At 45.8% G+C, this 27,720-nt stretch overlaps 2 protein-coding genes and 1 long non-coding RNA gene across 7 annotated transcripts in view; 2 read left to right on the forward strand and 1 right to left on the reverse strand.

Moving 5' to 3' along the window:
• The window catches only part of LOC139799717 (uncharacterized), a 328,047-nt gene that overhangs the window by 216,745 nt on the left and 83,582 nt on the right, over positions 1-27,720 (reverse strand). The gene's annotated exons all lie outside the window — the stretch shown is intronic.
• On the forward strand, positions 321-19,966 carry SAG (S-antigen visual arrestin). 4 transcript variants are annotated; one of them, XM_071751911.1, is made up of 16 exons: positions 331-1,840; positions 3,696-3,841; positions 4,388-4,448; positions 4,537-4,581; positions 4,876-5,069; positions 6,487-6,546; positions 7,584-7,651; positions 7,813-7,948; positions 9,106-9,190; positions 10,360-10,432; positions 10,967-11,104; positions 11,394-11,471; positions 12,345-12,368; positions 12,801-12,865; positions 18,611-18,620; positions 19,273-19,966. In XM_071751911.1, exons 2-16 carry the CDS (start codon positions 3,752-3,754, stop codon positions 19,364-19,366), a joined length of 1,221 nt encoding a protein of 406 aa, XP_071608012.1. In that variant the 5' UTR covers positions 331-1,840; positions 3,696-3,751; the 3' UTR covers positions 19,367-19,966. The 4 variants fall into 4 exon arrangements, with proteins under 4 accessions (XP_071608009.1, XP_071608011.1, XP_071608012.1 ...); XM_071751908.1 differs by lacking the exons at positions 18,611-18,620; positions 19,273-19,966 and adding an exon at positions 13,430-13,773 and having other exon boundaries at positions 321-1,840; XM_071751910.1 differs by lacking the exons at positions 18,611-18,620; positions 19,273-19,966 and adding an exon at positions 13,138-13,521 and having other exon boundaries at positions 330-1,840.
• Positions 23,907-27,720, forward strand: part of DGKD (diacylglycerol kinase delta) — a 56,381-nt gene continuing 52,567 nt past the window's right edge. The window contains exon 1 of one of the 2 annotated variants that reach the window (XM_071751914.1): positions 23,907-24,143. In XM_071751914.1, the coding sequence (XP_071608015.1) occupies positions 23,985-24,143 (159 nt within the window). In that variant the 5' untranslated portion in view covers positions 23,907-23,984. The remainder of the gene's footprint in view (positions 24,144-27,720) is intronic. The other variant, XM_071751913.1, reaches the window with a different exon arrangement.

The following is a 27,720-nucleotide window of genomic DNA, read 5'->3' on the forward strand; positions in this document are numbered from 1 at the left end:
TGCCCTGGGCAGCCTGGGTCTGACAACCCTTTCCAAGAAGAAACTGTACCCCAGTTCTAATTTAAACCTTCCCTGGTGCAGCTTGAGGCTGTTCCTCTTGTGCCATCACTTGTTCCTTGGGAGCAGAGCCTCACCTCCCCCCTGGCTCCAACCTCCTCTCAGGGGGTTGCAGAGAGCCAGAAGGTCTCCCCTCAACCTGCTTTGCTTCAGGCTGAACACCCCAGGTCCTTCAGCTCCTCCTGGTTAGACCTGTGCTCCAGACCTTTCTCCAGCTCAATTGCTCTTCTCTGGAAACACTTCAGCCCCTCAATGTCCTTCTGGTCATGAGGGGCCCAAAACTGACCTCAGGATTTGAGATGCTGCCTCACCAGTGCTCAGCCCAGGGGAGCATCAGGAACTTTGTGTTGTGGTGGAGTGGCTTCCAAGCTCCCCTGAAGGTGTTTGCAGTGGCACCTGTACCTCCTGGATACTGGAGGAGGAGGAGTTCTAAAGGGGGTGTTGATTCCACCTTAGAGAATTGGTAATTCTGCAGTGGCAGCATTTAACAAAAACAGCTTTCTCCTTTTTGTCTTTGCACTGTATGACTGAATGGGAGGTCTTGGTTTGTGTGGGTTAATCTCTGGGGTCTCTTCCCTGCTTCTACAACCAGGACTTGGCTTTCCTTTGGGCATGTGTGAATTTCCATGTTGGAGGGCTGGTTGCTTTGCCTTTCCCAGAGTTGATTCAATAGAGTAGTGATTAAGCTCTGCAAATAACCCACCTCCAGTTAATAAAATATTGCTGGAATTTGAAAAGCACTGAAAGAGCTGAGGAACACTGTTTCTGTGTTAATTTTTTCAAGTAATTTGTGTACCCAGGCCACTATATTCAGCTAGATGGGGGAGATTGTTGGCAAAAAAAGGAAGCTTGATTTGTGACTGCAGGGTTGCCAGAGATGGAGAGTGCTTCTTGGGCTGGCAAGTGGAGAGGGTGTTGTGTCCTTTCTAATCAAACAGATGCAGCCCAGAGGAATGCTACAGCTGTTTGTGCAGCTTGCCAGCCAAAAATTGCACATCTTGTGTATAGTATCAAGACCAAATCCGGGGAGGGGGGGAGAAGCTGTTCTTGACACATTCATGGACAGAGAAGCTGAATTGATTGAATCTCTCTTCCTCTGTCTCACATCTTGGATGTTGTGCCTCTCTCAATTAATAAATTAAGGAGAGAAAGTGGACTAGCAACAAATCATTTTGCAATATCATGGCAGTGGGATGCTGGTGGAGCAATAATCTTAGTGATGATGGGACTAGGCCATTGCCCTCAGTGTTCAGGAGTCCTTTGTAACAGCATGTATTGATAGAGACTTGGTTTGGTGGTTATATTATAAACTCCCTTTCATAAATGGCTCCTGTCTCTTTAGCTTTTTCTCAGGCTGGATGGCTTGCAGCCCTAGCAGGTAAGAGACAGAGCTTTAGAATAAAGCTGCTTTCAGTAACTATCCTGTTGTAAATCTGTAGTCCTTACAAAGTGTGCCAGTATGACATTGTAGATCCTTTCACTGACCATCTGAGCTTCCTTAGGTAATCCTGGGTGCTGCTGACTTGACCACTTTCCAGTTGAATCTTAGCTCAGGCACAATATTTGCTCTTGGAGGGGGGTTAATTCCTGAAATCCTCAATGGACGCAACCAGAGACGTGCTTTCAAATCCCCTACAAATTGTCTTCCTTTGCCAAGTGGTTAGTAGTTCCCTCATGAAGAAGCATAGGATGCAACTACCTGGAAAATTCATCTTTCTTTGATGGTTTAGGAGTTCACCTCTTCATCCCGTGGCAGCTCCTGTGACACTTTGAACACAACAAGGTATTTGATGTTATTTTCTGGTTTGTTCATTTGGGTCTGCAGCAGAAGCAGGGTGTCTGCTCAGTAAAAAAAATATTATTCTGTACTTGGGGAAACCTACCTATAGTTCATAGAGATAGAAATGCTTAAACACAGGTAAGGTCTGTCTCTAATCCCTACCTGACTACCCCTCTTAGAAAGCTAAATGTATTTCCTTTTTCTGTGGTCTGTTGTTTGCAAGAAGGCCCTAGAAACTGCTTCTACTTGTGAAGCAGCTTTAAAATGGGAAAGCAACCATCAAAACATGCTGGCAGCAAATTGCCCTGTCAGAGCAGTGGGCTGCCTAACACACTAAAGGCATCCACATGGGGCTGATAGAGATAAGTGTAAGAATAGGGGATGTGTAGCATCATCCTTTTCCTGATGCTGCTCCTTGGCTTCAGAGTCATGTGGGGTTAAGGTTGTGCTAGATCATCCTGTCCTTCCCTATGAACGAGTCTAATCCTGTGAATCAGACCTTACAAGTGATTTCCAGAGCCTTCTGCAGCAACATGCTGGATTCCTGAGTCTTGTGGTGGTCTGTGGGGAATTCTTTGCTTTATTTTGAATTTGCTGCCTGATCACTTATTGGATTCTGCTATTTTATGACTTAGAAAAATTTAAAAATAATCCCTCTCTGCTTTGTGCTACTCAGGCTCTCTGAACATCTCTCTGGATATCTCTTGTGTCCTTTTGATCCTTGTTTTCTTACCCTTTATTTTTTTGCCCTGAAGAATCTAATTCTATCTGGTTTTTTTCCTTAGGTACATGCTGTTCCCCACCCCTGGTTATGCTTGTTACCTTTCTGGGCAGGTAGCTGGAGGCTTACGTTCTTAAGGTCCATTTGTTTTTGAGTTCAGTGCTACCCTGCTAGTAATAGGTTGCATGTGCTTCTGATTTAGGAAGATATAGTAGGACAGATGAGTTCTCATTTTGTGTTTGGTCTGAGTCCTTACCAATACATAACACCTTCTTAGATCTTTGAGCATCTGAGAGGTGGATACGTTGAGGGGTTCTAAACTCGAATAAATGACATTTTCTTTGTTCTTGATTTATTTTCTAGTAACTTCTCTGCTTATGTGGAGGCACTTTCCCTAAGCAATACCAGCTATAGCTGTGTGTGCCAGGCTACAGCTGTACTTCCTTTGAGGGCAAGACCTTCCACTTACCATCACAGAGTGTATGGTCTTTCATCATCACTTAACCCAATCTCCATCATGAAACACTCCCTCAACTTAATGTGGGCAGCTTTATTTTTGGGAACCCAGCACAGCCTGCCTGTGGGCAGCCCGTTCGCTCCTTCCCAAGGTTTCTCTCCATTCCTTCAAGGAGGTTCTCAACAGCCAGTGTCTCAGGACAGATGATTCTGTGCTGTGGCATATTTGCTACCGTGAAAGCCCAAAATAACAAGCAACCCCCCCTAAATAACCCAAACCCTGAAAGCAGCCAAACCCCAGATGAATTGGTATCCTTTATTTCCTATAGTGCATGCCATTATTAATGAGTGAGATGATATTCCTTCTTATCTCATGACAATTTAGAGCCTCTGATGAGAAGTCTTTGAGGTACCTTTTGAAAACAGATTACCTTTATCTGTACCCTCATAGTTTTCTTCACAAAACTACTCTCTACAAACTTCCCTGAAGAGTTATTTTTAAATATGTTGTTTGGTTGGTTATGTTTTGTTTAATAAGGAACTACTAAAATGAAAAGAACTCTGCCAGAGTATCTACTGAAATAGTCTTTGGTAAACTATACATGGGAGTGGAGTGCTTTACCCACCAAGTATAATTCTGCTTTTATCTCGCCTACTTATTTTTTCTGACATATTTCCCAGGACCTTTTGGGGCAGAAAAGCTTCATTCACCCACAGTCATATACCCACCTTTGACCATGAGCTGCCCTGAGTCCCAAAAGACAAGTGGGAAGAACACGAGTTTGGATAAACAAATTATCTTCAAAAAAAGCACCCGTGACAAAGCTGTGAGTACGATAATAATGGGTTTATATAGGCACAAGGTCTCACTTGTAGTTAGACTGGAAACTGATTAGAGAGCTCTTTCCTGTCCCCTTCATTTTTCTCTGAAGAAGGACCATGAACTGTATTTAGTTTGAGGGGATGCTGTAGAATTTACAGGGCAAGATTCTCATATATTGTAATACAACGGCAAGGTAACTCGTCTCTCGATCCTTCTGGGTTGTACTGCTGGTAATTGTTTAAAACAAAGCTGATTCATTGTCTTTCCACCCTGAGGAACCAAAAATCTTTAAATCTGATAGTTCATTGACCCATGCACAGGTTTTTACATTGTACTTCGGAGAGTTGTTCTACATCAGGTCTTCAGTTCTGGTGTCCTGAAGTACATGAATAATCCTGTTGAGTCTGGTGGGGATTGCATGATGTTTTCTGGGGAAAATAAATCCATTTTAAACAGAATCTCTATGAGTTTTGCTGTGTGTTTCACCACCAACACAGCCACACAACCATCAACACTTCGTAGTTCAACCATGTTCATCTTCTCCCTGCAGCTGACTGTCTACCTGGGGAAGCGGGACTTTGTTGACAACGCAGGGAATGTGGAACCTGTAGGTAAGTCCACAAGGATATGTGCTGCCCCTCTTGCTCTCTCAACACTAATTATCCTTGGTCAATCTTTTTTGGTTTTGCTTTCTTTCAGATGGTGTTGTGATGGTAGACCCTGCAGTTATCAAGGACAGAAAAGGTTGGAGGTTTTACTCAACAAATGTTTCGGAGATTGTTAGTCTGCTGCTAGTGAGGTGCTGAGGGAGAATTTCTGTTATTATTTTAAGGATACAAATGTAATTCTCTTCCTCACTGAGTGGGCCTCTTACTCAACATAATGTATGTTCTTACAAATGGGTGTGAATGCTTCTGGGGCCATACAGCAGTGGTGAAATGGGTATCCCTAGCTCTGTCGTGCAGGAGGGTTTTACATCCCATGCTGGCTGCAGTGCTGGCCTGCTGCAGGCTTTACCTCTCCTGTGCTTCTTTCCAGTTTATGTGTCCCTGACCTGTGCATTCAGGTATGGCCGGGAAGACATTGATGTGATGGGTCTCACCTTCCGACGAGACCTGTTCTTCTCTAGGGTCCAAGTGTACCCACCTGCTGACAAGCCAGGGTCACTCTCCCACTTGCAGGAATCTTTGCTGAAGAAGCTGGGGAAAAATGCTTATCCCTTTTTCTTTACAGTAAGTATCTCCTATGAGCCTCTGACCCTCTTCTTGTGTGTTATTATCAGGCCTCTGAAACCTGGTGATAGACAGATGACAGGGATTAACAGTGAATCCCTGTTATGCAAACTTCCAGTTTTGAGTGACAAGCAATTTTATTTTTCCCTTGCCATCCTAAGTGGTCAAGTGAAAAGGCAAGGAAACATGCAATAGCTTTATGCTAGCAACAGCTCCAAAAAATCCTTGTATTCCCCACTCCTGATGGGCTGGAATACTTTGTACCATTGCCCCAGTGCAATTTGGCATGTGAGGAAGTGCCAAGCCCTTTCTCTTTAAAAATTGCATGGATCAAACAAGTGGAGAAAAAGGTCTTCCATCTGACCAAATGTTGTCAACAGGTGACAGCTGATGGCCAAATGCCCATTCTGACAATACTTACAGTGTCAGTGCAGTAACAAAAGTAGTGTCAGTGACATGTCAGCCATGGAACTCCCTAGGAAGATCCAGGATGAAATTCACGTGCTCTGAGACAGCAGCAAATATTTTGGGATGATCCTGCAAAGTGGGTTGGTGCCTGTCATAGTGTTAGTAACCACTCAAAAACAACCTCATGATCTTCAAACTGCCAGAGTCTCCAGTGGGGTGATGGCGTTGTCTCCATGAGATACCTTGCAGCCTTCCCAGTGGGTGTATGGAGCTGCTGCCCTCCCCAGGCCAGGCGTGAATGGACACTGCCTGGCAGCTGGCTGCTCTTCATGGCCATAGTTGTGTTTGTGACACAGAGATGCTTTGCTCAAGCTTCAGCCCCATGTGAGCAGCACTGCTGTGGGCCATAGTGATTGTTTTGGGTGGGGAACAAAATGTTCCAGCTTCTACTCTAAGCTGTACCTCTAGGGCTCTGGTTTTTAGACCAGGAGCTTCACATGCCTGGATTTGTTTTATTTTTTTCTCTTCCCTATCACCCTCCTTCCTTGGCTATTGGTGTATTTTGGAACAAAGGGACTTAGAATCATAGAGTCCCAGACTGGTTTGTGTTGGAAGGGACCTTAAAGATCATCTAGTTCCAAGTCCTCTGCCATGGGCAGGGACACCTCCCACTAGATCAGGTTGCCCCAAGCCCCATCCAACCTGGCCTTGAACACTTCCAGGGAGGGGGCAGCCATAACATCCCTGGACAACCCGTTCCAGGGCCTTAGCACCCTCATAAGAAAGAACTTCCTCCTCGTTTATACAAGGTGAGTATAAGGCCCAGTATATCAAAGCTCCCAGCTCAGTCAGAACTGAGTCAGAACAGTTACTACATCCCAGCAAGGGACCTGTTGTCTTCAGGATTGCTTTGCACTTTTTGTGAGCAATACATTGTAATTACAGTATCGCAGAGTTGGAAATCTTTATGATATTGCTTTGGGGTCTTTTTCTCTTCTTCCTCCCACAGTTCCCAGATTACCTGCCTTGTTCAGTCTGTCTGCAGCCTGGACCTCGTGATGTTGATAAGGTGAGACCAGTGGGACTCTTGTGCTTATTGTGGTTGAGGAAAGTCTTATGGAAAAAGTCATGTGAATTTATTTGGCTGGTTTGAGAGTGGAGCTAGGTGATCCTTGCACTTACTGTGCTCTGCCACAAATGGCAGGAGCCCAGCTTCAGAGCCACAGATGTGTGGCACAGGTTCGGAATCTGAGTCCTCAGAATAAGAAAGGGAATCTAGTTAAAGAGCAGCAAAACTACTAATCCTGCAATGATTGTAGATTCCGGAAGGGCCCCCCATGATTTGTGGGTTGGCTGCACATAAAATGATCATAGCTGTCAGGCTACGTGAGGGGGAAGGAGACTGAGTGCCCAAAATCTCACAGATGGCTGTAAAAAGCATATGTTAAGACCTGCTTCCAAATTAAAAAAACTGCAGAGAAGGGCTGGCTTGCACATGGGTGTAAACAAAACAAAAACCTTGGAGTAGAAGTCACCAAATAATGAGATGTTCTGTAAGCTTTCTGACATAATTTAAAATACTCTTTTTATAATTCACTATATTCTCTTCTGAACAGCTGAGCTAGACTAATAACTGGGACAGGTGGGATGCAGGTTGTGCCATAGAGAGAAGTGTGATTTTTGTTTAGCAAAAATCCCCATATTGCCCTGTAGATAGTTATCTGGGTCTCATATATGTCCCATGGCAGTATAAACCAATTAAAACAGAGGTCTGATTGGCTCCTAGACATGGGAAGGAAGAAGGTTGACCCTATGTTAGTCTTATATCCCGTAGAATGCTGTGACCTGCCATGCTGGTCTCACCAAAAGCCATGTGGGAGTAGGGGCATCATCCTTCAGAGGCTGGGAATTAAGCCTCCTTTCTCAGAAGCAGCATGGAACAGGTGGATGCTGCCACTTCAGTTAGCAGGGATCTTCAGTACAACAGTGGGAGATCAGAAGAACAGGAGTCTGCAAGTTTCTGTTGTACAGAAAGGTACTTAAACACCTGCAGATGTTCTTGGCTACTGACACTGGTTTCACAGCTGTCTTCTTTCTCTCTGGCAGACCTGTGGGGTGGACTTTGAGGTGAAAGCTTTCTCAACAGAAAATCTGGAAGAGAGAATTCGTAAGAGGTAACAGAACATGTGGGTCTGTCCAGCTTTATCCTTAAAGGGGGTGGGTGGCTCAGTAATGGTTGATTGTTCAGCTTTGACCCACTCGTCAGTGGACTCCAATAAGCACGTGTGAATGCCAAGCACAAAGTGTCACCGTGTTGTCCTCTGCTGCTTCCCAGGGACTCCGCACGTCTGCTGATCCGTAAGGTGCAATACGCTCCGGAAAATCCAGGCCCCCAACCTTGTGCGGAAACCACCTGGCAGTTCTTCATGTCCAACAAGCCATTGCACTTGAAAGCTTGCCTCAGTAAAGAGGTGAGGAGCTTGTCTTGGGGCTGTGGACATCACACCAGAAGGCTGTGCTGCTCTCCAACGAGATCTAGACAGGCTAGAGAGGTGGGCAAAGTGAACCTGATGAAGTTCAGTAAGGACAAACGCATCTGGGTAAGAATAACATCAAGCACAAGTACACATTAGGGAATGTCCTGCTGGAAAGCAGTTCCATGGAGAAAGACCTTGGAGTCCTAAATTCTCCCTAAGTTAGCAATGTGCCCTTGTGGCCAAGAGGGCCAATGGTGTCCTGGGGTGCATCAGGAAGAGTGTGCATCAGCAGGTCTAGGGATGTTCTTCTCTCTTACTCTGCCCTGGTGAGACCATGCCTGGAATACTGGATCCAGCTTTGGGCTCCCCAGTTCAAGAGAGACAAGGATCTACTGGAGAGAGTCCAAGGGAGAGCTATGAGGACGATGAAGGGACTTGGGCATCTCTCCTATGAAGAAAGACAGAGAGAACTGGGGCTGTTCAACCTTTAGAACAGAAGGCTGAGAGGAGATCTTCTCAATGTCCATCAATATCTGAGAGGTGGGTGTCAAGAGAAAGAAGCCAATCTCTTTTAGGTGGTGCCCAGTAATAGGACAAGGAGTAATGGGTTGAAGCAGGAACATAGGAAGTTCCACCTCAACATGAGGAGAAAGTTCTTGCCTGTGAGACTGAGGAAGCCCTGGTCCAGGCTGCCCAGAGAGGTTGTGGAGTCTCCTCTGGAGATTTTCCAAGTGTGTTCCTGCTGTTCCTGCTCTGGGTGATCCTGCTTTGGACTAGATGATCTCTAGGGGTCCCTTCCAACCCCTAACATTCTATGATTCTGTGATAGCACTGGTGTCCCAAGGTGCATTTTGCTACCCAAAGCAGCTCCTCCATATGTTACACAGATGCCTCAGCTGAGGCTGTCCTGGTCCAGTGCTCAAAGGCTCTGATGTCACTTCTGTCAGTAGCTACTGTCAGGGCAGGCTGAGACCCCATTACAAGACACAGCTGAGGATACATGAGACATTGGCAGAAGGGTCATGAACCATTGGGAATGTTTGTCTTGCCTTACCTGGCCTCCAAGATTCGCTCTGGGGGGCACCAAAGGGGTTTAGGGCTCAGGAGAGGCCTCCTCTTGGCTGGATTTCTGAGCACCACATTCCCTCTAGGTGTATTACCATGGAGAGCCCATTCCAGTCACGGTCACCATCAACAACAGCACAGACAAAATGGTAAAGAAGATCAAAGCCCAGGGTATGTTTTTGCTGTTGCTTGGGATTCTTTCAGGGCTAAAAGGTTGAATGGTGGGAGGGCTGAAAGACATCAGTAATTTAGTGCTTGCAGCAGCTTAAGCGTGGGACAAGTCAGGAATTTGTCCCTTCACCCTGTCTGTTGGTGTTTCTTTGCTTTTCATCGAGTAAAACACTGCAGCCTTGTTCCTGACTCTCAGGGCTACTTGTGTGGCTTCATTTCAAGCTCCAGGATGTCCCCTCTAGTAGAGAGAAAAGGTCTGGCACCTGCAGAGGGCAAGGCAGATGCTGGAGGGACAAACCCAGCTCATTTTGTGAGGTTGGTGGGAAGGGCTGCCCTGTTGATGTGATGATCCTCCTGACCATGAAGGTGTCCAGGGTGCAGATGGTTTTGCCTGGAGTCTCAGGAACATCTGGCAATGGAAGAACAACTGCTTTGCCAGCAGTTCCTCCTAAGGAAGCTGAGGGCAGAGACTGAGTTTCAGAGGAGTTCCAGTACTGTGCCTGTGTTTTATCTGTGGCACGGCATGGTTCCATTCCAGAAGCCCCATTGCACTTGGACCTGTGAAAGACAGCCTGAGAGAAAGGATAAGAGAGAGAAGGGAGCAGGGCTGCTGAGGTTATTGCAAAGCTCTGTATTAAGAGAAAGCCAACTCAGTGTTGGTCTTGAATATACTGTCTTGTAATTCCCAACTATTTTTAGGCTGGCTTACCTTTGTCAGGCTTAAAAAGATCTTGTTGATCTCCAGATTCTCTCCTCATCGGTTTTTAGTCGCAATTACCCCATTGGTTGGTGTTTGATTGGAGAATAGAAGCCATTTATTATCAGAGGCTCTTGACTGCTGCTTGGTGTCCAGTCTACTGAATACAAATGCATTGGCTATAGGTGCACACAAGATACCAGTGATAGGGATAAAAGTGGACAAGCTTAAAGAAGAAGGACATGTTTATAATGGGGAGAGCAGGCCCCCAGGGGAAACTATAGGTTATTGGCTGGCCCCTTGTGTGCTCTTGGCCTTATCCAGGTCAGGCTGTCTGACCTGGTGATCCCTTCTGGCTCTAAATGGAGGGGGCTTCCTGCTGTGCTCCTCATGTCCTCCATTCCTGAGGCTCAGGGTGTTGTCTCTGAGGTGTATGCACAACTGATTGCCTGCTTTCTTCTTCCTCACCCAGTGGAGCAGGTTGCCAATGTGGTTCTGTACTCCAGTGACTTCTATACAAAAGTGGTAGCTGCTGAGGAAGCACAGTGAGTGCATGCTCTGATTACCCTGTCTTGCTCATTCACACTCCTTTAATTACCTTCCTTCTCAGTAATGGTCAGAGAATCACTTGCTCTTTTGCATTGCACTGCACTGACAGTGCACATTGGACTTGGCTTTGTGAGGAGAGAGTGAGGAGAGTCCAGATGTGGGGGTTTTTTGTTTTGTTTTTGTTTTTTCTCTGTAGCTTAAGGACATGTTTTCTTTAGTGATCTGGTCTTCTAAACTAGGATTTATTTTGAAAAAAAAAATGCAGGGTAGTTTGACCTACTTTGGAAGCCTGCTTTGATGTGAAATTAATAATTTTCTGCAAGTGCTTGTTCCTTTCTGTTGACTACGACGGGGAATTTTTCTTACTAATTTAAATGTAGACATCTGCATTGTAGACAAGTAAATCTGGACAGATAAATTTCACTCTTAGCCATCCAAAAGAATGCAGTCTAGTTTGAAATTCTCTTGGATGTGTAGCACAGATCAGAAAGAGTATCACTGTCCTCTTCTCACCTGCTGCTTCTGTTCAGGGAAAAGGTGCAGCCAAACAGCAGCCTGACCAAGACACTGACGCTTCTGCCCTTGCTCGCAAACAATCGGGAGATCCGGGAAATAGCTCTGGATGGAAAGCTAAAGGATGAGGACACCAACCTGGCTTCTAGTACTATGTGAGTAGAGTTTTAAATGGTCTTAGCTAGTGGAGGGGTAGAAAGAAGAGGGGAGAATGGAGGAGGTGCTCCTGTCAGGAGTTTGCATTGTAAATGTGTGTGGGGATGGGTCAGCCTAAGCTGTGTGACTTAGCCTCGTGTTCCTTCAGGGTAACCCATGGTCACCACTTTGGAGAGGCCTTAGCTGTACCTGAGGAGCCTGGCTGTGCAGGATAGGATCTTCCTGTTCCAGCCATGCATTGTCACTCTGCTGCTCTGCCTAACACTTCTGTCTTCTTGTCTCTGGTAGCATTAAGGATGGAATAGAGAAGACAGTGATGGGGATTCTGGTTTCCTACAAGGTCAAAGTGAAGCTCACTGTTCCAGGGTAAGACTAACAGGTGTTTTGCTGCATCTGCAGAGAGTTAAGAGAGGGGAGTGTGTGTGTTTCATTGATGAGTGGGGACAGGGCAGGACAGTCCAACCTCAAGAAAGGGCACATGGTGTGGAATTTCAGATTCTCACTCTAAAGCATGAACTGCTTGGAAATCAGTCTATCCAAAAATCCTATCCTGAGCCAGAGGCATTGGGTTACCTTCCCTGGATACCTCATGACTTAACAGCTGAAGTATGAACCTCTGACTTGGAGTGCAATTTTTTGTTTCAAAGCCAAAACTTATTTTGTGAGAACTGAAGTGAAGCTTTGTGTGAGCCTTGATGTTGGCATTCTTGTTCTCCTAGAGCAGAAAGTAGAGATATCTTCCTGCAGTTCATAAATACGGTAGCTCAGGTTCTGTACTGAGCCAGCTTTCTGGGAGGAGCTGATACTGTCAGAATGAGCATCCAGTGCAAAGGAGGACAGATATAGCTCTGGTGATAGTCACTGTTTGCATTTGTATTGCTTTCAGCTGTGTGCTTTCTAGTATAAACATGAGTCAATCATTTTCCTAAAGCATGACAACATGCTGCTGCCTTCTCTGGTCCTCTGAATACTCTTATCCTTTAGCTCTCAGAAATGGAGCCAGGACCAACACTTGGTCAGGAGTTCAAAAACTTAAGACTCTTTCTCCATGGCAAGAACCTGAAAAATGAAAATTAACTTTTTTTAAAAACAGTCTAGTTGGATGTTAAGTTTTGTGGCAAGTAAATAGTATATGAGGAAGGTGATTTCAATAGTGCACCAATAAAACAGCATTAGGTAGGGCACTGAAATGGAAGGGCACTAAATATTCTTGTGTTTTTCTTGCTTTTTTTTCTCTAGCATGTTTGGAGACCTTACTTCCAGGTAATTGTCATCTTCCTTTTCAGATCATGCAGTCATTGTTGTTAATTTGTCTTTTTATGCTCTTCCCTATTCCCTTTCCTGCCTTCCCCCCCCCCAAAAAAAAAACCAAAAAACTATCTCCTGCTTTGACAAAAATAAGCAGTCTGTGCATTCAGCTGTGAAAATGAGGCAGTTAAAAAATATCTCTTATTTTTTGTACATGCAAGTACATTCAGCACATAATGAATCCAGTTTATTAAAGTGGGTATGCTTGGGATGTTTGTGGAGAAGCCAGAGTTTAACTCTCTTCTTAGGGGAAAATTATGATTAGAAAAATGAAAGAATGGGTGAAGCTGGAGCTCAGGGCTTCATCTGGCCTGAAGTGGTGGGAAGGGCACTGGACCAGGCATGAATGGAGCTGCAGATCTGATGCATTCTGTCTTCTCTCCAAAGTGAAGTGGGCACAGAGCTGCCGTTTCGTCTCATGCACCCCAAACCTGAGGAAAAGAACCCAGCAGGTCAGTTATGCCTGGTTTTTTTTTGCCTTTCTTTGTTAACAGACTAACATGAGATTTTAACATCACAAGCCTTTGCATGATTGTTCTGCAGGAGGCCTTTAGACTCAACAGGATTCCAGTATGGGGTCTGCTCTGTGTGGTGCATGCATGTGTGTGTGTGTGTATCTAAATCTCTAGGCAGAAAATAACAGGGAGAAGAGATGCTATGTTGAGAGAAGGTGGAAATTAGTTGTTTTTTGTCTTTCATGTATGGAATCACAACTCAAAGCAAGGCTCAAGGCTTGAGGAATCACAGCACAGTTAAATGTCGTGACTACTGTGCAAAATGTCCTGAATTAAGCTGCCAGCAATCCCCAGCCAGATTCCAATATAGCAAATGAGTATCTACAACAGAAAACACCTCATCACCTGAGCACTGTAAAAAGCAGAATACTTTTGATCAAAGAGTTGGTAAAACTGATTGTGATTTAGTCCCTGTTAGCTTGATGTGGCATTGACCCCAGCGTCTGTGGTGTGGCATTTTCTCTCAGTGGGTATCTGAGCAAAATGTCTCTTCAGTGTCAGTAACTGGAAGTGTGGGAACTTTAAAGCAGTATAAGGAACCAGCCTTCCCTGGGCACGTTGAGGCTTGGGATGAGATGCCAAAACTGCCACCGGTATTGAGCATCTGTGTTCTCCTTCCACTTCCTTGCATCCTGGGTGACTTTACTCTCCTATGCTGAGCACACACAGGCTGCATTTTGCTTGCACTGATTTGGGAGCCTCCTGTACAGCATCTGAAATGGAACACAAAACATTGTGCTGGCTTTTCAGTGTTAAGGCTGTTAGAGATGAGACATCTTGTCCTGCCCTCTGTGTTCAGACAGAATTGTATGGGTTTCAAATAAAAACCCATGGCTTCTCTTGCACTGCTTCTCTCTTTTTTTTCTTTGTGCCTGAACTTTCCTAAAGCTGCTATATCTAGGAACATAAGCACTGGAAGAAGATGGAGGCTATCAAAGGAGTTATTCCAGGATAGGTGCAGTGTTCTGTAGTAGGAAGCGTTGGAGTGAGGTGACTTTAGCCCTTATTGTGTAAGCAAGGAGAGAGACTGGTGATGCTCTCCACACTCAGTTGCTCTGGTTGGGAATGAGTTTGCTAATTATGGATGTGCTGGAGTGGACAAGGGAAGATTTCTTCATTTCACTTTGAGAACTGTGCCATAGGAAACTCTTGCTGGCCTCTGAGGCCAGACCAGCTGTTCCCTGAGGTGGAAACTGGGTCTTCAGCATTGGTCCATAGGACTGGTAACATTGGATCACCTTGGAGAAGCTGCCATGAAGCAAGTGCTTTTCCTGGCATGGCTGTGCCCCTGCTGTGGGTTTCACTTGTGTGCTGCAGGGCATCAAAGCTCTGCCCCAAAGCAGTGACAGGGACATTGCTGCACTCTTGATTATGATCTCAGATGGGTGACATCTGTAGGAGAGCCACGGTGGCAAGGGGTTTCCAGTGCCTCTGGTAACTTGCATACCCCTGAAGCATTTCCCCCAGACCTTCCTGCAGCAGATCCCCTGCTCAGGAGCTGGGTGAGAGGCTGGGCTGGCAGGAGTGGCCCCAGGGTGGCTGGTGAGGGGACATCTGGTACTCACAGGAGCAGAGGTGGCAGCTGGGGGCTGCATGGCCTGGAGCTTTCTTAGATATGGAGAAAAGCTTGAAAACATCAAACAGGGATCATCCAAAGGCAATTGTAAAGACTTCCACATTTTTTTGAACGGTCTGCGTTTTTTTTACATGATGTTTTTTATGTTAACAGTGTCACAACCCTCTTTTTTTTGCCACAACTTGTGCTCCAGGCAGATAAGTCTGTCAGAAGAATATGTACTATGAGGGAAAATGGAATTTGGTCAGTTTTCCCTTCTAAGATCATTTCAAAGGAGAGCTGATACACTCCTTTATGTAGCACACTCCAAAAGCTGTGGGCAGAAGACTTCACAAGGGAAATGGAGAACTGCAATATTTTTCAGATCACTTCCCCCAACACATCCTCTTCCCAGAGGCACAGCCCACATATTGTTTACTACATCAAAGTCCCCTCTGAGCTCACTGTCAGGAGACAGCTCTGGTTTCATGCACTTTGTACAGACATAACTTGTGAGTTTCTTACAGAAAAAATGCAGGTAACTTCAGGAGCTTATACCATGGGAAAGCTCTACAAATGGTTAACTCAAGAAATAAATACTTTCTCTTAAAAGAATATGCTGTAACACGACAGAAAACTCCTCTGAAGTCTGTGTAGCTGACATGGTAACTCTGCTGGAATGTGGTGTCTGAGCTCATTGCTGGGAATAAAACAGCTTCTGATACAAAGCCGGTAAACCAAAACATTTTCCAGCTCTATTAGCTGGCAGCTTTCCATGCCCTGAGCCTAATCACACTTCCCAAATCTAAATTCATGCTTTTCAAATTTTTATTCTACCACCTTAGTTCATAAAATCTCAGAAATAAGATGTGCTTCATTGGTGAAATCCTGTCTCATTTGGAATCAAGAGACTCAAGACTTGATTGCAGAGATGGATCTTTAACGAACAGTGTTTAGGCTCTGCAAAAGATGGAATTTTTCCTTGTTGGCTTGTCCGGAAGCTTCTGCAGTGAGTGCATGCAAGAGTGTGTGCAAAGGGAATTTTGAGATCACTCCTTATCTTCTTTTTCCGTGCCCTTTTGTTTTTACTGCTGAGTCAGTAGTAACCAGTTTGCCTGCTGTGCCTCCCTGCTTGCTTGACTGTCACTTCATCTTTAGACATAGCTGGGAGAAAAGAAAGAAGTCGAAGCAACCATCTTATAGAGTTGACACACTTCAGGACATGCTCTAGTGGGCATAGTGATAAAGATATTGTTAAAGATGTTATTTTACTGGGGGGTAGGTGGGACATTGGAGGTTGGCTGCGGTGCTCTTAGAGGTCTTTTGCAACTGTGACTGTTCTGTGATGTTGTGATTCTGAAGTGGGATTAAAAAAGGCCATGTGCTATTTCTTCCTTGCAGTGGGGTAATATGCATTTCCCTTTAGGTGATTTATGGCAAAAGTAAATTAAACCTATAGCATCAGTGTATTTAATCATGCAGGGCCAATCTGAGCATAGGGAACCTCAGGAACAGGAGATCATCAAGAACATGGTTTAATTTTTTGAGGGCCAAACTGGGGCAAGTGTGATCAAGAGCCGTGTGCTTTTTTTCACAGGAGATTGCTTTGTGCTGCTTATTTGTCTGTAAGTGACTTCTGAGGCATTCATCACACAGTAAAAAGCAGCTCTGCCAGAGTGCATGCTACTGCAGGTTGCTTTCTTTTGTATGCCTGGAGGAGACAGAGGGGAATGGCTTCCTACCTTTCCTTTCCCATGTTTATTTATATCCTCCTTCTCTTGGACTTTTTGTAGGCCAGCATTTGCATGTTCCATGTGTGCTGGTTTTGCAACTGGTTTTGGCCCCACGTGGTTTACAGGTGATTATTTTCAGGCGAAGCAGCTCCTGTCACACTGGCAGTCTCTTTTCTGCCTGTTGGCAAAAATGGATAGGGATCTGTTTCTGTTAAAGATAGATTCGGATTGGGCTGTGTATCTTCATGCTTCCCAGACCTTCCTCCGTCAGCAGTTAGCCCAGAAGCTCCTGCTGGGTTTTTCTCAAGGCTGTGGTCTCACTGTGAGTTCTTAGGTTCAGGGTTTTCCTGCACCTCTGCTGATGTTTTATATTTTGTGGCCCTGTGTCTTGGACATTGGCCTTTGTCCTGGCTGTTGTTCAGCAAATGGCCATTAATCAGCTCCCTTGTTAAACTTGTTTGAAAGGGATGGTTTTGAGAAAGTCATGTTTTGTCCCTTTAATATTGAAGCTATACCTGCTTTGTATTGGAATAGTAATTTTCAGAAATTCAATAATTTTTAAGCACTGTAGTGTCTTGAAAAATAACACAGCCTACTCTTTATTCTCTACTCGTCCTCTAAAGTTAAGAGAGGTTAAAAGCAAGCTTATAAAGAAAATTGCCATATGCCACAGCTTTAATTATATGGAATAATTTCTGTGGCTGCATAATAAAAGCTTCCAGAAAACCCTCTGCAGAGAGTATGATGACGTTCTGGAGCCTTGTTGATCCTTGAACACAGCCCCCTCCCATCCCAAGCCACAGAACAGTGGCTGGGCTGCCAGTTAAAAAAAAGTCTACCCATTTTCAGGGTACTGAGAATTTTTCAGTGTTATAATGGTAAATAAGCCATGGGAGACCAAGAGAACTACGTGGTGTGGGCCCAACTCCTGCCAGGGTGCTCATGTAGCCATTTAGCATGCTGTGTGTTGGTGTCACAGCCTGAAGGTAAAGGAGTGATCTGTGAATGTCATCTGAACTCCGAGGTACAGGATAAGCATTACTGTGCTGCCTCACTGACTGTGTATTGATTGAGTCAGCATTTATCTGCCAGTAAAGTATATGACCAACTTAAACAATACCTATTTTTCCCCCTCCACCCATGTTAAGTTGGCTTCAAACTGCATTTGTGGGCATCGCTCAGCTTCACCCACACCGCTGATGTCACTGTTCCCATAGTAATCGCTCTACTTAAAGAGGGGAAAGAGCAGGCTATTTAAAGAATAGAAATTGGAGGAAAATGAAATGTGAATGATGCTTTATGTGTTGAAACTGTTTAAAGTTCTAAATATTTCCATTTCAATCAAGCATGCATGCCCTGAGACTTTCCAGACTTGATCTTGGCTTCTGCAAGTAGAGGAAACCGTCCTTCCTGAGTCTGGATAGACACCATCACGACTTTGTGATCCATCCCTAGAGGCATTTTAGCTGGAGTGGCCTTGTTTGGCATGCTTTTAATGATGCTTTTTTCCAGCAGTGCAGATCACCACTTGTTGCTCATTATTTCAGCATGGGAGTTCTCCAGGTAGAAAGTTATCCAGGCACTGAAGCATCCCAGATCCCTGATGACTTCTGTAGCATGGTGGCCTAGGTGTGCTGTGCTCCATGACCTAAAGTCATGAGAAGTAAGCCAGTGAAGAAACTCTTACTTGCTAAAACCAAAGTAGCTGTGAGAACAAAAAAATCCCTGCCCCACTTTATCACTGCAGTACTGTCTGTTCTGCTTATTTTAGGCTGTACTGAAAACATAGCTGTGCTAGCAAGCAGGATTCATTACAGCATAGTTAGCAAGGATCCTGTCAAAGAAACACAAGTGCCAGAGGTCTCAGGATTATATTTAGGCGAGGATGAAATCTGTAGTATTGTCTCAAGTGATAAACTGTCCATTGAGAAACCACGAAGGCCTTTCTGACCTCAGCTGATTTTAATATGTTCACATTTATTGAACAAGAATGTCATCTTCTCATCAGCTGACTACTTAAATTTCAGTGGCAGACCAATAGAGACTGACACCACGTCACTCATGCACAGTCATTGCTGAGCAGAAGTTTGTGCACAGATGTCTATCACATCTGTGACTGTGAGCAAACATAAATGGGAAAATCTCTCCTTGTTTCTCAGTCCTCCTGATGTCCTGGGCTACATTGCCAGAGTGCTTTTCCATTCAGAACATCAAGTTCTGTTTCTTCAGGTGCATGTACACACATTTTGAGACTTCCTGGAATTCTCCTTATATTGCTGCAAATGTCACTGTTTTTTCTTGTCAGTTTATAATTTTTTGCTGGTTTAGCACCAACTGTTCTAACTACTTGCTGTGGGTTTTTTTTCCTCTTTTGCTGCATGCTGATGACTGCAGGGAAGTATGGGTAAGTTTCTTTAATGATATTTCATTCTTACTGCAGTTTTGCATTGACTTTTTGAAAACTCCTCAAAATTGTACAAAAATCCACATGGCTCAAAACAGACAAGCTTAAATCCAGAGTTGGTTAGTGTGGCTTGACAAATTACTGCTATCAGTTGAACACCAGTGACTGACCATATGAAATTAGTTTAAGAGAACATGTTTTGCCTTACAGTTGGAGGGGGGGAGATGTTTGTGGCCAGCTGATGCTCTGTAGTTCTAAGTTTCAGCAGCACTATACGTTTGACCATGTACCCATATTTTAGAACAGAAGGGATAAGGATGAAAGGTTTTATGTTTTATTTTGAGACAAAGACTTGTTCAGGCTGCAGACTATTCAGCTTGCTGATAAATATATATCTGGAGTGGACATGGTTTGGTACAGGTGACAAACTCCTCATTTTGTGTCCTGACTTGCTCAATCAACTGCTTTTCATACTAGTTAGAATACCACCAGTGAAGATGGTGCCTGTGGGAATGTGATCTAAATCCTTTGAAAGGCTAAAAGAAACATTATCAGAGTCTGCTCTGGGCTTCTCTTCTTTCTCCGGTATGTTGGTAAAAAAAAAAATAATTGCTACCATGCTTTTGAAAGACTTGTGTTTCTTTCATTTCAGTGAAGCAGAGCTGGTATTTGAGGAGTTTGCTCGTCAACAGCTCAAAGATATGACTGATGATGTAGACAAGAATAAATCCTCAACTGATGAGTGACTAAAAGAACAAGTTGCAGAAAAACTACGTTGTCTGGCATCAATTAGAAATTTAGGACCTAGGTGTCTAATAAAGTGCGTGCTCTCAGTGCATGCATGGTCTTTCAGGGATCAACCCTGAGATCAGTGGACATAAAATCATGAATCTCTATTGCTTAATAGAAGTTTCGGTTCTAGAAGAATGTAGCAAACTCAGAACCTGGTGGTTACTTAAGCTACCAGAGGAAGGCTGCCATGCCATGATTTCTGTTTTCGGGGCTACCTAATTAAAAGGTTTGGTTTCATCACCGATGAGAGCTTAAACAATGGTTGGTGCATCCTGCCTGGACTTACTTGGTGTCCAAAGATTCCTAGTCAGGAAAGCTGCTTGCCGATCTTGGTGATTCATTTCTCAGCAAACTGTACAGAACAGATTTTATTTCCTTTGCGTTGCTTTTGAGTTAATGCTTTAACAGACTGCTTTGGTGAATATTCTCAAGTGCTTGCACTGTCCCCCTGTGTTGCTTACATCCTCTTTCTGTACCACAGCAGCTGTAATGCTGAGATGCTATCTTTCCAGCAATATGCTAAACAAATACATTATTAGAGATGAGAGAAATGTGCACTGTCTGTGAATTCCTTACAAAGCTCTCTGCATATAACTCTAGAGAACAGACAGTTCTCTGTAGTCTAGTTTAGTCTAGTTTCCTATATGCAACAGTGCTTCAAAAGAGTGTGCAGTAAAATTGAGGAGGAAACTATGGGGCAGCCTGGCCTGAGGAGCCTTTTCCAACATAGAATTGTAGAATAATTTGGGTTATAAGGGACCTCTAAAATAACCTACTCCAACCCCCATGAAGGGATATCCTCAACTAGATTGGGTTGTCCACCTGTCGGGTCAGTTTATGCTCTAAAAAAATGGGATTGTGTTCTGCAAACTGTTCTTTCTTCTTGATCTGGACATTCTCACTATCCATGTAAATGTCTAATGAATCTCACTTAGATTTTGGCTGAAGGGAGTTGCATGAGCTGATTACATTTTCCATGTTAAATGACTGGTGTGTCCTTTTTCTCATTTTTGCTCTAAATCTGCTTTTCCACATCCCTAGTTTAAATTGTCCTGGAAAGCCTGAACACAGGGCCTACAGTTATTAAAATAAACTTCCTTTTCCCACCCTACACACCAGAAAATTGAATTGAGGTCTTCCCACTTCTTCACTAACAATGATGTGCTTTTAACAGAGAAGAAAATGAGGGAGGCATTTTTGAGATGTGTCTTTCCTCCTGGTGTGAGCCTGCTGTAGGCACATTGCATTTCCACCCTGCCACCAAGGGCAGAGGCTGCACAGGCTGAGCTTGCCCACGCTCTGGCTAAAGTTGTGAACTGTAACATGCCAAAGCAGCCTGCTTGGGAGAAAAGTGTGGGATGTGCTCTGGCATTTCTGTAATATCCTTCTATACACAGGCTTCATTTTTTGAACAGAGGCTTGTCTGCTTTTTTCTTATTGGCACCAGCACAGTTACAAGCCTTGTTTTTACAGGTTGTCTAAAGGCTTTAACCAAGCAGCCTTTTATATGGCCTCTTGTGCTTACAAAGAGAGTTGGGTTAAAAATAAAGCTTTCTCCTGTTTTGCTTCTGTAAACTGGCCCTAGTTAAGATACTGAAGCAGTGACTTAAGTCCACAGGTGATTACTATCAGTGCTTTCACCTGTGAGTGCCTGTGTTCCATCTTTTACAGCTGTCTCACCTTGAATGAAATTGCATTTATGTATTGCTTGTATGCTTGCTCCACTGGGGGTGAATGTGCTGGTCTGGGAGAGCTAGGATTCAGGAAGTCCTTTAAGATGGTGAGAGGAGGTGGGGGGATGACAGCGTGTGACAGTCTTCCTCAGAAGGATGGCTTCCTCCACAGAGCTGTTTCTTTCAGTGTTCCTGGCTACTGAGCCTGTAGGTATGAGACCAGCAAACTTAGAGGCCTGATTTGCTTTTTAGGTTTTTTTCTTATATGTCAGCCTTGTGAGGCACCTCTGTCACTACCTCAAATTCATCTGCAGTGGTGACTTCTGTAAGCTAAGTATTTAACAAAGTCACAGTGCACTCTGCTGTGCAATGGCTGGGAGTGGAAGTGGTTATTAAATTGTCTCTTTTGCCTGGGCTTAGGAAAGGGCTTTCAAACATTGACTGTTTCTTTAGTCCATGCTGGATGTTTGCTCATTTGCTCAGTAAGCAAGTGCTTTCTGCTGGCTGCTTCAGCCCCTATCCAGTCAGCAGAAAGAGGTCTCTAGCTGGAACTATTTGCCTCTCATCTCTATTTTTTTTCTCGTTCTGAAGTTATGCTGATGTTCCCTCAGGTCAGACCTGAAGCCTACTAGTCATATTTACAGCTGACGGAGAGGAACCCGATTTCCTGGCCCTGTGCCTTTGATGTGGTGGGACTCCATTTACAGAAAGCCTGCTAGCTTGGGGAGAGGGATGTGCTCTGGCAGAAGCAGCATCTCTGAAACTGCTGCTTTGGAACACAGCTGTTACTGGTGCCTGGCTCCATGCTTTAGCTCTCTGCTGACGGGTTTGGTGATGAGCTTTCCCCTGCTACAGCTTCATGCCATTCCAGCTGTATCACAGAATCACATGAAGTTAGGGGTTGGAAGGGACTCTGAAAAAGCATCTAGTCCAAACCCCTGCCAAAGCAGGATCACCTGTACAGCAGATCACATAGGAACATGCCTAGGTGGGTTTTGAATGTCTCCAGAGAAGAAGACTCCACAACCTATCTGGGCAGCCTGTGCCAGTGCTCTATCACACTCACAGTGAAATTTTTTTTCCTTATATTTATGTGAAACCTCCTATGCTCCAGCTTCTACCCATTGGCCCTTGTCCTGTCATTGAACATAACTGAGAAGAGGCTGGCTCCATCTTCCTGGCACTCACCCTTTACATATTTGTAAGCATTAATGAGGTTGCCCCTCAGTCTTCTCCAAGCTGCAGAGCCCCAGCTCCCTCAGCCTTTCCTCATAAGGGAGATGTTCCACTCCCTTCATCATCTGGGTGACTCTGCTGGACTCTCTCAAGCAATTCTCTGTCCTTCTGGAACTGAGGAGCCCAGAACTGGACACAGTATTCCAGATGTGGCCTCACCAGGGCAGAGTAGAGGGGGAGGAGAACCTCTCTTGACCTACTAACCACCCCCCTTCTCAGGGGCCATTGGCCTTCATGGTCATCCTTCCATCCACCAGCACCTCCAGGTCCCTTTCCCCTTCACTGCTGTCCAACAGCTCAGTCCCCAACCCGTACTGGTACCTGGGGTTGTTCTTTCCCAGATGCAAGACTCTACACTTGCATTTGTTGTAATTAATTAAATTTCTCCCTGCCCAGTTCTCCAGCTTGTCAAGGTCCCTCTGAATGGCAGCACAGCCTTCTGGGGTGTCAGGCACTCCTCCCAGTTTTGTGTTATCAGCAAACTTGCTGACAGTACACTCTACTCATGCGGGTCATTGATGGATATATTGAATAGTACTGGTCCCAGTACTGACCCTTGAGAGACTCCACTAGAAACAGGCTTCCAACTGGGCTCCATGCCATTGACTACACCTCTCTGGCTTCTGTCCTTCAGCCAGCTCCTGATCCACCTCACTAGCCAATCATCCAGGCCACATTTCTTCAGTTTAGCTCCAAGGATGATGTGGGAGATGGTGACAATTGCCTTCATGAAATCAAGGTAATCTACTGCTCTGCCATCATCCATCCACCATCCTCCCAGAAGGCTATCAGGTTGGTCAGAGATGACTTCCCCTTACTAAAGCCATGCTGACTGCTCCTGATAAGCCTCTTGTCCTTGATGTGCCTGGAGACAGCATCAAGAATGAGTTGTTCTGTCACCTTTCCAGGGATGGAGATGAGGCTGACCAGTTGTGAAGCTCTGTTCTATCCTGTAGCTGCAGCTACTGGGGCATTGGAGAAACAAGGGCTTCAGGGCTGAGTTACTTCATGCTAATGGAGCCCATGAGGACCGGTGTGGGGAAAAGTCACACGAGTATTTCTATACTGAAAAATAAAGTAGTGCTTGGCATGGGTAGCCTTCTATAGCAAGCCTGTGTGTGTCTGAAAGGGCTTGCAAGGTGGAGTGGGTGCAAAGAATCCTTTTGGGCTGGAGGTTGGTACAAGTCTTACCTAGGTAGAGGAGGATCTACATCATTTACCCACGGTGGGGGTTTTTTGTTTGTTTGTTTGTTTGTTTTTTAAACCAGTGGAATAATCAGAGTGCTGCAATCAACCACAAGAACTGGGGCTGAGAGATAGGTTTTTGGGCTCACTTCATGAGAGAGGTTTGAGCTGAAAACCTTTCCCGTGGCCCCAAACAGCCACGGGAACGCCTGCACCCGCCAAGGGACGGTGCGAAGCACCCTCGAATGGTGGTTGCGGCATTCGCTGCTTGCTGCAGGGCCGAACCGAGCGGTGCGCAGTGCCGTGGGACGGGCGGGGACCGGCGGCCTGACAGCCCGGTCCCGCCCCGGTCCGGCCCCGCCTCCCACCTGTCCATAGAGGCGTTCGCCACCAGAGGGCGCCGCCGCGGCCGTCGGGCGGGCGCAGAGCGCGGCGCTCGGCGAGGGGGGGCCCGGCCTCGCCGCCCGCTCGGTGCAGCATGGCGGAGGCGGGGGCCGCGCAGCCCCGGGCCGGGGCGGTCGGCACCGCCGCCAGCGCCGCGACGGAGGAGTCGTCGGACAGCGAGCCGGAGCAGGAGCCGGGCTCGCCGCAGAAACTCATCCGTAAAGTCTCTACGTCCGGGCAAATCCGCCAGAAGGTGCGTGCGGCGGGCGGGGGCCGCGGGCAGGGCCTTGGGCTCCGGCAAGCGTTGCGGCCGGCTCTGTCTCCGCGTCTCCTTCAGCGCCGCCGCCGCCGTCTCTCCCTCCCGCCCGGCAAGGCCTGCGGGGAGCGCCCGCTGGAGACCCCAAGCCGCCTCTCGGGGAGTTGCCAAAGACCTCCCAAAACCTTTCTCGGGTGCCTGCCAGGGACTCCCTCTATCCCATCCCCCCGAGCCTGCTCTTCAGCGTCGTGCTGGAGACGTTTCCCTCCTGCCGGAGACCCCCACCTCACACACCTCCCCTCCGGGACCTGCCGGCCAGCCCCCCAACTCGCCCCTCCGGCATTTGCCGAGGATCTGCCCTCCCCCCCCCCAGGCCGCCCTTTAGGGACGCGCCGGCGACCCCCAAATTGCGCTTCAGAGACCTGCTTGTCGATAGCACCCCCACCCCTCACTCCCCGAACAGCTTTTCAAGGACTTGCAAGCTCCTAAATGCTCCTCAAGGATCTCCATAATAAACTGTTTCCGAGGTTCTTGTCCACAGCTGCCCCCTAAATGCCCTTCAGCGCCTGCCAGCGACCCTCTGGCTGCCCTCGGGGGCTCCTGCATTTGCTCCGACTCTTTTTCCGAAGCCATGCAGGATCCGCCGCGGTTCACCCGCCCCAGCAGCCCATCTTGGGCCACCTTCTGCCCATGCCCTTGTTCAGGCCTGCCAGGGAGCTTCTCCATCCCTAACGGTGTGCCCAGGTTCAGCAGGACCCTGTCTCACCTCTTCCTTGCCTCGAGATTTCCCCCTGTAATATTTTCTTGGAGTATGGAAATCAGATTTGAACTCCTGCTTCCCAGTGCTGCCCCTCCCGTTATCTGGTACATCCTGTCCCCCCCCACTCCCTGAAGCTCCATCTTCCCTTTTCTCCTTTTTTCACCGTATTAAAGTTGGCAAGGGCTCCCTCCTCATGTCCCTGTGACTTCCCTGAGGGCCCTTGTACAGCCCGGCCATATCTCCCTGTCAGGTTGTACTGTCCCCCATTAGCACTTTTCTGTCCCCTTTCCTGCAGCCCTGTGGGACACAGCACAAGTCATTGTCTCATATTCAGAGCTCTGTGTTCTGAAAGCCATTGCCTTGGTATCCCTACAATGTGTGCCTCCCTCAGCATCTTCCCATCCTTTTCATGGTTGCATGTCAATTCTCCCCACTTTGTACTGTGGTTTTTTATTATTATTTATTTATTTATTTCTGTAGCCATAAAGTGTTGCTTAGTCTCTGGGCAAAGAGTGATCTGGTTAATTTTTGTTCCCAGCTTTTTCTGCCTTGCTTTCCCTATCTGTTCATGTAGCACTACACCCTAGTTCCCTTAGCCTAGTCACATTTTGCCCCTCTGTTACTCATTCTGGAATAGTAATGCCATTTTTAGGGGCAGCAACAATGTTCTGCAGCTACAAGTACAACTGGAGTTCCTCTGTATTGTTACTGTCAGAGAAGATGTAAGGATTTCCTTCAGCCTTAGGCTAGGAACCACCCATAGGGAGTTGCCCTCTTCTGCACTATTTCTACGATAGCTGCATGATTTTTCCTTAGCCACCGGAGTCCTGTATGGTTTTTGGATTGCTGTGTGATATGCTTCTGCTCAGAAATGCCAGGTTACTTGTTATTCTGCCATTACCTCCCATTGTCTCCAAAACACAGGCAAGTGCAGTAAATAGTAGTAGCTGTGTGGATGCAGGTCGCTTGCTCAGTGCTGATGCTGTTAGCTGAGTGTTGCTTGTCTTGTATTCATAGCGAAGGAGAGTAAATGTCTGTCTGATGCGGTGTCTGAAGCACTGCTCATAGGCATCCTTTTTCTGCTGGCTACTTTGCCCTGCTTTCAAACACGTAACATATAATTTTGATGCTCATTTTGGTCTCAGTTCCAAAAACCCCTGTGGCAATGTGTGGTCATATGTGATGGGGCTTCTTCCTCCATCTGCAGAGTGCTGCTGACCCTGTCACACCTTGAGTTAGGGCACCGAGGGTCAGGGCTGTTTGAGGGAGATGATTCTTTGGACCCCACCAGGGAGAGGTGAGCCCCTCTGAATGGGTTGATTTTCAACATGTCAAGCAGACTTCAGCCATGCTGTAGCACCGGGTGACCTGATCTAATCTGATGTGTTAAAAAGTGTTTTGAGATGTTTTCCTGCACACAGGGTGCAGTATATCAGAAATTTGGCTTGCTGGAGATTGGAGGAACCCTGTGATATCTTAATACCACTTGTGGCTGGGGTCCCATGTGGGAAGGGAGGAAGGATGCCATAGCCTGATGGTAGTGTCTGTGATAAAGAGCAAGGACAATGACTTTCTCAGTGCTGCTTACAGCAGGGTGCTAGAGATGCTAAGGTAAAAGGTGTGTTGGATTTTACTTCTGATTCAGTATTGCAGAACATGTCCCTACTTTATCATTTGCCTGTTTTACATCACTTCCTGTGTCAGCATGGCTGGAAAAAGCCACTTCTACTGCACAAACATAAACAGATGCACAAACATTACAGAACAAGGATTATAAACAGATACCACCTACAGCTGTTAAGCCTTCTGTGTGTTAATCTGCAGAAGACCTTCAGCTGAACAGTGTCAAATTTTCCAAGTAAGCCCAGGTATATTGTATCAAGGATTGATTGTTCTGTTGCCTGATGATGTCTTTGTCTTTCATCATCATCTTTTCTGTGAGCTGTTGCATATATATATATATATATATATATATATATACTTTTTCCTTTCCCTGAGGGCCAGGAGCAGAGACAATTTTGTGAGTAATCACAGTGTTGAAAGGGACTTTGAGAGGCCTGTTTCCTTTGTAAAGGCAGATGTAATTCTGAATTTGTCTGTTGAATGACATAAGGTGTATACTACTACCATAAGGTGTAGAAGCTGTTGGACAGGTCTGTCAGAGTGACAGTAAGATGCAGGCTGGCTCTTACTTTCCCCTAAGGATATAAATCTCTTCTGACCACATCTTTTGCTGTAGTTAGCTCAAGACCATGCCTGTAAGTGTGCTTCAATCACCACAGAAGCTTACTGTTGTCACAGCTTGAGTGTAAAGTCTGCTGTAGCGATGGAGTGCCTCAGAGCTTGCTTGTTTGTCACAGTCACAAACACTATGAAGATGTTTTACTTCCTCTGGGCCTGTAACCTGTTTTCCCCAGAAATGCTGTAAAATAAAGCTGCTTGCTTACAGGACCATGAAACTCCAGTCAGCTTGTTTCTGAGCCCACAGGTTGCCCAACCATGTTTGAGTGAAACATATTGGGGTAGTAGTGCAGTGGGGCAAAGAGAATTGTTAAGATGTACTGTTGGGACTTTGACATGCAGTGTCTAAAGGCAAATCATGGTTAACATCTGCCCCTTGGGAAGATAAAGAGCAAGGGAGGGGGGAGTGGGAAGCTAAGTGTTTGGAAAGCGAAGTGCTGTGTTTTAATGTGCTTACTTGTGTTCTGCCAGAAAGAATTTTTGAGGAAGATAAGATAAAAGAGAAGTATGTTTAGCAGTCTCTTAATGATTATTACTCTGAGGGAAAAAGAAAAACAAAACAAAACAAAACAA

This window comes from Heliangelus exortis, chromosome 9 (assembly GCF_036169615.1).
Source record: "Heliangelus exortis chromosome 9, bHelExo1.hap1, whole genome shotgun sequence".
Taxonomy (NCBI): Eukaryota; Metazoa; Chordata; class Aves; order Apodiformes; family Trochilidae; genus Heliangelus; species Heliangelus exortis.

What these genes read in the sequence shown, in the direction of transcription:
- SAG (XM_071751908.1), top strand. Translation starts at nt 3,752, where the DNA reads ATGAGCTGCCCTGAGTCCCAAAAGACAAGTGGGAAGAACACGAGTTTG. An exon ending in AAAGCACCCGTGACAAAGCT is followed by an intron (nt 3,842 to 4,387) that starts GTGAGTACGATA and finishes TTCTCCCTGCAG; the next exon opens with CTGACTGTCTACCTGGGGAA. An exon ending in CTTATCCCTTTTTCTTTACA is followed by an intron (nt 5,070 to 6,486) that starts GTAAGTATCTCC and finishes TTCCTCCCACAG; the next exon opens with TTCCCAGATTACCTGCCTTG.